The sequence below is a fragment of the Nesoenas mayeri genome (genome assembly GCF_963082525.1).
Source record: "Nesoenas mayeri genome assembly, chromosome: 29".
NCBI lineage: Eukaryota > Metazoa > Chordata > Aves > Columbiformes > Columbidae > Nesoenas > Nesoenas mayeri.
Genome location: NC_137561.1, coordinates 946,451 through 954,695, shown reverse-complemented (window position 1 = coordinate 954,695; position 8,245 = coordinate 946,451). Strand labels below are relative to the sequence as shown.

The 8,245-nt window shown below is 52.7% G+C and overlaps 1 protein-coding gene across 1 annotated transcript; it reads left to right on the top strand.

The window, feature by feature from the left end:
- Positions 1-5,563: 5,563 nt before the first annotated feature.
- On the top strand, positions 5,564-6,939 carry LOC308050593 (olfactory receptor 14J1-like; the record flags this gene model as incomplete). The annotated part of the gene is made up of 1 exon (XM_080360755.1): positions 5,564-6,939. One exon carries the CDS (start codon positions 5,564-5,566, stop codon positions 6,494-6,496), a length of 933 nt encoding a protein of 310 aa, XP_080216881.1. The 3' UTR covers positions 6,497-6,939.
- Between the last annotated feature and the right edge of the window lie 1,306 nt (positions 6,940-8,245).

Below are 8,245 nucleotides of genomic sequence, written 5' to 3'. Positions count from 1 at the left end.
TGAGGAGGGCAGGGGGCTGGGAGATGGGAGCACGTTTCAGTTTCCAGATCCCAGCATAGAGCCCAAACCATCCTGCCCTTGGACTCTGGATCCCATTTCCTGAGATGTAAAGCTGGTGGGCCTTTTGTGCATAATCATGTTAAAAGGCATGAATAATCCTTCAAGTGTTTGTGTAATTTGTCTAGGAATGTCAGTTGTATATGCTTATATTTACAGATCTGTAAAATAGTACTCTGCATCAGTGGTAGCCCCTCTGGCAATGACAATTAAATAGGTATTTGCACTATAAAGCTCCATACCTCATCCAAAAGCACACATCTAAGTGGTTCAGATGAAGGGTGGTGTGGCAAACGTCACCCTTTGTGTCCCCAGGTGATGGACACTGCTCATGTGCCTCTGCAGAGAGTGGCAGGAGCTGGATCCCCTTCTCGGGACAGACTCCTTCCAGGAGAGACACAGACACAGGGGAACTCATTGGGGCTTTACGGCATTTCACTGGGCATCAGTTTTGACATATTGGGTGCTGTCCTGTGACTGCCCTTTCTGCACAAATGATCATACAAACACAACCATTTAGTGAAACATGGTCATAAAGGGCTGTTATGGACAGGAAAGCTCACCTGGTCAAGTGACCCATCTCCTGTTCTGTAACGGTGTCTGAGTTTGCTCACGTCACCCCTGACTTGAGCCCCATCCACTGCTGGGTGTTCTCCAGACTCTTGCCTTCAGGAACAAAGTCCCAGGAGACCTTGCTGGTGAAGATGGAGGCAAAGAAGCCATGAAGAACCTCAGTCCTTTCTGATTCTACTCTTATGAAGTTCAGCAGCAGGCCCACGTTCACCCTGTCTATTCTCTTACTGCAAGTGAAGCTCTGTCAGCTCATCTTGCTGCCCTTCCTGTGCAGGGATCAAGTCCAGGGCAGCTTTGTCATCATCCCCACATCCATGGATAAGGTTTCTAAATTCCTCCTTTGCAGCTTCCCCTGCTTCCACCTCCTGTGTGCTGCCTTTTGCCCTCCAGCTCCATCAGTGCAGATGAGCAGCCTCATGAGATAAATGCTTCTGTTCATGGGTACTTGGAGGGATCATTCTTGTGCTTGGAGCAGCCTACCCTGTAAGGATTATCAGATTTCCTGAGCTCCTTCACCCTTCAGATCTACTTCCATGTCACCACTTTGCCCATTAGCCCCGAGTCTGTCAAAGTCTTCTCTTCTGGATTCCACCAGCCTGTGCTCTGCTGCTGGCCTTCCTTCCTCCCCGCTGGTGCCTGGGACCCCACTGTGTCCTGGTCACGACAGCCAAGGTGGACACTGATGTTCACATCCCTCACCAGCTCTTCCTTGTTTCCCAGTTCCAGATCCAGGTGATCAGCACCCCTGTTGGCCCACCAGGCAGAGATGTTAAGCAGTTGGCCCAAGATCCTCTGGACTGTTGACACCTACAGCTTTGCCTGGCCAGTGAATGTCAGGGCAATTACAGTTCCCCATAGAAACCTGCTCATTGACTGGAGATTTCCTCCTCGAGTTGCTGACAGAAGATTTTTTCCATTTCTGCTCCGTGATCAAGTAGTTTGTAACAGCCAAAACATTGTCACCCTGTACTGGGCTTACATGGCAAAGTCTTGGAACTGGGGGTGACTGTGGCTGTGCTACAGTTGTCACCTCTCTGAGAAGACAACAGGAGTTTGACCAATGTCAGACAGAGCTGATTTCAGCTGCTCCAAGATGGACCCACTCCTTGCCCAATCTGAGCCACTCAGTGATGCTGGCAGCACCTCTGGGATATTGTATTGGAGAAAGGGTAAAAAACGCTGCACAACAGCAGGTGAGAGAGAGGAGGGGGGAGATGGGAGAGAAAATCTCTGCAGACACCAAGGTCATATCCCACAGGACCCAAGCAGGTCCCTCAGCAGGCCAAATCCTGCTCTCCTGAAATCCTGCTCTTGGCCTTGTTCTCATCTCCCAGGAGCCTCAGCTCCACTTTCCCATCCCTGACTGTTCCATCCTGACCAACTCTTTCTGGTTTGTATGTGTGAAGTCCCACAGGGCACCTCACCCCACTGACTCCTCAGTCACCCGTGTCAGGAAGATGTTGTTAATGGGCTCCAAACCCTCCTGGATGGCTGGTACGTTGTAGATATTCTGATATCTCAGGTCTACCATGAAGACATGGCCTGGAAACATGAGGCTTCTTTCATTTGTCTGAAGGAGGCCTCATCTCATTCGTCTTCCTCACCAGTGAGTCTGTAGCTGATGTCCAGTCACCACAACACTGCCCATGTTGTTCTGCCCTCTCATGCTGACTCCTCAACGTTCAGCTGACATTGTCTGTCCCCAGGCAGAGCTCCACACATTCCTGCTGCTCTCCCACATGAACAGAAACTCTCTCTTTTACTCCAGACCTCTGGCATTATGAGCACCAGACGCACCAGACCCCACAGTTTCTCCAGGAGATGGTATTTATAGTGTCCTATAACTCCTCATGCTGTTATGCTGGGAGATACACCCCCATCAGGATAAACAACCTGCATGCAACCTTTAACAGCTCAGCAAATGGAGATTCAGTCCAGGGAGAGTCCAGACCTTGTGAATATCTGGTGTTTGCCCATCAGAAATCTCTGAATTTTTACAAGGAGAAATGAGCAGTTCTGTACCAGAGTGGGACAACAACCCCATCGATCAGGACAGAGCAGGACCTGACACGCTGAGCAGTGACCCTGAGGAGAAGGGCCTGGGCACTACAAGGTCCCCACAGCAGCCCGTGGTGCACGCTCACCATGAACAAGGCAGCTGCACACGGGGCTGCATGAGGAGGAGCGTGGGGACCCAGACACCTGCAGTTCTCACCCCATTCGGTTCAGCACTGGTGTGACCCACACACACGAGTGTGTGCCAGTGTGCGGCTTCCCAGTCTGGAGCAGCAGGGAGGAACTGCAGAGTGCAGGGCTGTGCCAAGGCAGGTTCAGCACCTTGTGCACATGGTGTGGGGTGCTGAGGGACCTGGGCTGCTTTGGCCCAGCAGCGCTGGGGAGGCTGCAGCAGTGCAGGAGTAGCCTGAGAGTGCTGGAAGGGCGGTTTCAGAGGTGGTGCAGGTTTCTGCATAATGGGAAAGAGCATGAGAATGAAATAATGGCCCAAAGAGCAACTGGGAAGGTCCAGGCTGGACATGAGCAGAAAGGAATGTGATGGAAGAGCAGTGCTGTGGTGGAGCAGGTCAGCAGAGGGAGTCTGCATCAGCCCAAGGCTTTGTGCTTCAAGGAGCAGCTGGGGAGGATGGAGAGATCTCAGCAAAGGAAGGAAGATGCTCAGACAAGAGCAAGGTGGGGCAGCAGGGGGGATGTCTGCAGCCTGCAGGGACAGAGGTGCAGGGGATGCCACAGCACAGGACAGGCTGTCGTGGAGATGATCACGGGATGGAAAGAGGCTGAAAGCCCCACCAGACATGAGCTCCTTCTCCCCTTGGCTGTGGCTGTTGTCTGCACCTCTGATGCCTGTGAGGAGACACCTTGTCCTTGCAGCACAGGGGCCTCATGGCCTCCTTGTCCCCAGCCAGGAACCTGGGAGGTGTGGGACCATGTTCCTGCCCTTGGCCTTGCACAGCCCCACATCACACTGTCCCAGGAAGGGCCCTGGGCAACATGGGAGGGACAGGATCTGATTTCCAAAGGGGCGTCAAGGTTTGGCCCTTTGGTTAATGACACACGTCCAGGTTTACTAATCATCAGAGAGACCTTTACTTTGCTTTTCCTGATCTGTCATCACTGCCTCCAATTTTCTGCTCTAAACAGACCCTGGGACCGTTTCTCAGTAGGTTCCCTCAGTGGGACCCATTAACATTACAAGTAACTTTGGAGTATGAAACTGACTTTGACTTCTTGAGAAGTTTCATCACCTTCCTCCAGGGTCTGAGGTCCATGGACTCAGCACCAAACCCACCAGAGGGGTCATTAAAGTGCCTTGTGCTGCTCCTGTGCTGCTGAGCTGGGCTGGGCTCCTGGGACACAGGGAGCTCATGGCAGCGGCAGCGCTGCAGAGAGACAGCTCTGCCCAGGAGCAGCTCCTCTGCACACGCAGCAGGGCTGAGGGCTCTGCCTGGGGATCTCAGCAAACGAGCAAGGCAGAGAGAGATTAAAGGTGCTCAGGACTGGAGGGTGACTGAGAGCTCACTGGAGGAGAAACCTTTGCAGCCCTTGCCATGGTAAGTCTCTGGTGCAGGGCAGTGCAGCTGTAGCTCCTGGAGGCATCTCCTGAAACTGGCACAGGCACAGCTTGTGGGATCTGTAAGGACGGGGCTCTTGTCAGGCCATGTTGAACAGCTGTGAAGCCGGGTGAGCACCCAGGGGTGCCCAGGGCTGTCCTGCAGAGCAGGGTCCCTGCACCCCAGGGCTGTGCCGGGCAGGGACTCTGCCGCCTGCCAGGGTCTGCGCTCAGCCTGCCCGGGAGATCCCATGGCAGCAGCTGTGGGGGGAAGGAGCCACCTCCGGCAGGGCAGGCAGGGAGCTTGTGGGCTTGAAGGGGGCTGTGTGGGTCAGGGCTGCTCAGAGCTCCAGATCCCCCCACAGACATGGCAGAGGGTCCTTCTGAACAATGACATCAATACAGCAACAGCTGCCAGGGAAGGAGTCTGTGCTTTCAGTTTTCTACTCTTGCTCGTCTGGGTGTGCAGTGGGAGATGGGGATTGATTTCTCTGCTTTGGAGAAGACATTGAGACACCAGTTCTCGTTAGGACGTGTCTGAGCTGCTCCTGAGCCCCTGCACACACAGAGCTGCCCCTGGGCAGTGCCAGGAGGTGTGAGCAGGACAGAGCTGAGCACACAGCGGGTGGGACGGGGTCTGTGACACTGACAGGGAGCAGATCCAGGGACAGACACACAGCTGCAGGCAGCACAGACATGGGCAGGGAGAGTTAACTGCTACCAGAAATGCTGGGGAAGGGATTCAGGAACCTCCCTCACACACTCTCCATTGCAGACACATTTCCCAGTGCAACCCCTGGTCTTGTCTCCTCCCCAGCAGACCCTCTGCCCCAAAGTCATGGGGTCCAGGTCACGAGTCTCCACCTCAGCAGCTGGACCTCCAGGTGAAGGGTTCCTGCAACATGGTACACAAAAAAGGTGCTAAAAGTACTTGCTCTACAGTGTCATCATGTGAGTGGCAGCAGCACAGCCGGGTCAGGAGAAGGTTCCACAGCATGACCGTCTGCCTTTCTGTCCTTGCTTTACTTTCTGGTAGCACTGCAGTGTCCTTCCCTGTTTCTCCACTTGTCCCTCGTGCTCTTGCTCTCTGGGGTTGGGGTGGCAGTGTGGGTCAGTTTTTATTCTGACATCAACTCAGGGGGTCTTGCCCCAGAGCTATGTTCATGGAAACCAGATGCCCAAGCTCCATTTTAAACCGTGATGAACTGTTTTTCTCACTTGTTAGAAAGAGAGAATGATTTGAAACATCCCTCCATCAGGGAGAAGGTTTTCCATGAGAAACAACATGATATTTTCCCGGGAGAACTCTCCCCTAACTTGTCACTGCCTTTTCCTCTTTGCACAGGTCCACATGCCCACAGGCAGCAAATGTCCAACAGCAGCTCCATCACCCAGTTCCTCCTCCTGCCCTTCACAGACACACGGGAGCTGCAGCTCTTGCACTTCTGGCTCTTCCTGGGCATCTACCTGGCTGCCCTCCTGGGCAACGGCCTCATCATCACCACCATAGCCTGGGACCAGCACCTCCACACCCCCATGTACTTCTTCCTGCTCAACCTCGCCCTCCTCGACCTGGGCTCCATCTCCACCACTGTCCCCAGATCCATGGACAACTCCCTCTGGGACACCAGGACCATCTCATACTTGGGATGTGTTGCCCAAGTCTTTCTGTTTGTCTTTTTTGTTTCAGCTGAGTATTCCTTTCTCACTATCATGTCCTACGACCGCTACGTTGCCATCTGCAAACCCCTGCACTACGGGACCCTCCTGGGCAGCAGAGCTTGTGTCCACATGGCAGCAGCTGCCTGGGCCACTGGGTTTCTCAATGCTCTGCTGCACACGGCCAATACATTTTCACTGCCCCTGTGCAAGGGCAATGCCCTGGGCCAGTTCTTCTGTGAAATCCCCCACATCCTCAAGCTCTCCTGCTCACACTCCTACCTCAGGGAACTTGGGCTTCTTGCGGTTTGTATATTAGTAGTATTTGTGTGTTTTGTGTTCATTGTGGTGTCCTATGTGCAGATCTTGAGGGCCGTGCTGAGGATCCCCTCTGAGCAGGGACGGCACAAAGCCTTTTCCACCTGCCTCCCTCACCTGGCCGTGCTCTCCCTGTTCCTCAGCACTGGCGTGTTTGCTGACTTGAAGACCTCATCCATTTCCTCCCCATCCCTGGATCTGGTGCTGTCTGTTCTGTACTCAGTGGTTCCTCCAGCAGTGAACCCCCTCATCTACAGCATGAGGAACCAGGAGCTCAAGATTGCCCTCTGGAAATTCATATCTTACAGTTTTCTGAAGCAATAAACTGCCCATCTGCTTCTCCTTAAAATTTTAATGTAACTAATTGCAGGTCCAGCCTGTCATATGAATTTTCTGTTGTTATTTCTGTTTTTTGGTTTTTTTTGGTTTTTTGTTGGTTGTGTTTTTGTTTTTGTTTTTGTTTTGTTTTTTTTTTATTGTGATTATATGGTTATCCCCTTTGTAATGCTCTGTCCGCTTTTCTTTTATGACCACTGGCTGTGTAAATGATGAGCCATGTTCTCCTTTTCTCTAAACAAAATAAAGGTTCCTGTAGTGATTTGTTTTGCAGTATATCCTTGCTGCAAGACCTTTTTAGAGCTCCAGGGACGGTTCCTGTGTGTGTGGGAGGAGAGAACAGAGTCCAGCCTGGCAGCCCTGCCAGGGAGCAGCAGTGCTTGTTCTTCCAGAGCTGTTCTGGTTCCACTCCACACTCTCCTTCTCATCCCTGGTGCTGGTGCAAGGCCTGAGTTCTCTGGCAGCTTGGTCACCGTCCTGCTGTGTGTCAGTGCTGTGGGCGCAGGCAGGGACAGGCAATGGGCACTGCTGTGACAGAGCTGGTCCCAGAACAGCCTTTCCACAGAGAAAGGTGATCTCCTCAGGGCAATACACGATGGTTTATATCTTCAAGCAAATGTTTACGATAGTGTGCCACAGATGAAACATCAGTGTGCACCTGAAGAGTGTGTGTGTGCAGGGCTGGCACACAGCAGTGTCCTCTCACAGCCAGGCTCCTGCCAGAGACCTGCAGGACCAGCAGAGCAGGGCTGGGCTGTGCCCCTGTGCACTGGACACCCCATTTTTCTTCCCTCTGTGGATGGACAATCAATGAATAGTTCAGCAATCCATGTTTGCTTTGTACAGATGAGATGTGAGCACGCACATCATGTACGTGAGGTGACATGAACCTGATTGAGCACAAACACCATCAGCTCTTCCTTTCCATTCCATTAAGGCCTGTGGCACAGACGAGGTCCTGAGGTCACTTCATATTGGGAGGAACAACCTATGGGAAATCACCTGAATGCTGCACTGGGTTGTGCTTTCCTGAACTGAGCTCTCTGTGTCAATTCTTCATGACGTGGGACATGTCAGATGAGTGCAGAGCAGGTGACACACCACAGGGTTGAGGTGTTTCCCATCCTTTTGGTAGTGGCAACAGGAGGCCAGAGGGACACTGTGACTCCTGCCTCTGTGTGTAAAAGGGACAGACTCTGTCTCTGAACATCCCTGGGTGCATAAGAATTTCTGAGACCGGCTGAACCCTGGCATTTCTGTGTGTGACTCCAGGAACAATCCCCACTGGCCCAGTGAGATTCATCTCAGCTGCTGGGACGGCTCATCTAAAGTGCTCCTGTCTGTTCCATCACCCTCGTCCATGATGCTGGATTGTGCTTTCAAGAGTGACAGCAGAATCAGAGTCAAGTTCTGAGGTCCTCAGGAAAGGAAGATGTCAAGCCCATCTTTAAGAAACGCCTGAAGGAGGATTTGAAGAATTCAGGGCTGGTCAGCCTACCTCTGTCCCTGAGAAGGGGATAGGCAGCGCCTTCCTGCACCAGTTTCCGGGAACCTGAAGGACAAAGAAGGCGTTGCTGAACAGAAACGAGCGGAAAATCCAATGAGTACCAAGAAATGCTCTATACCCATTCCAGAGCTTTAGACCCCCAGGAAAGAGCTCAATGACAGTGCAGCCCAGCCAGTTGCATCTGTGTCGCTCACTGAGCAGCACAACCAGTGTGCAGTCACCCCATGGTC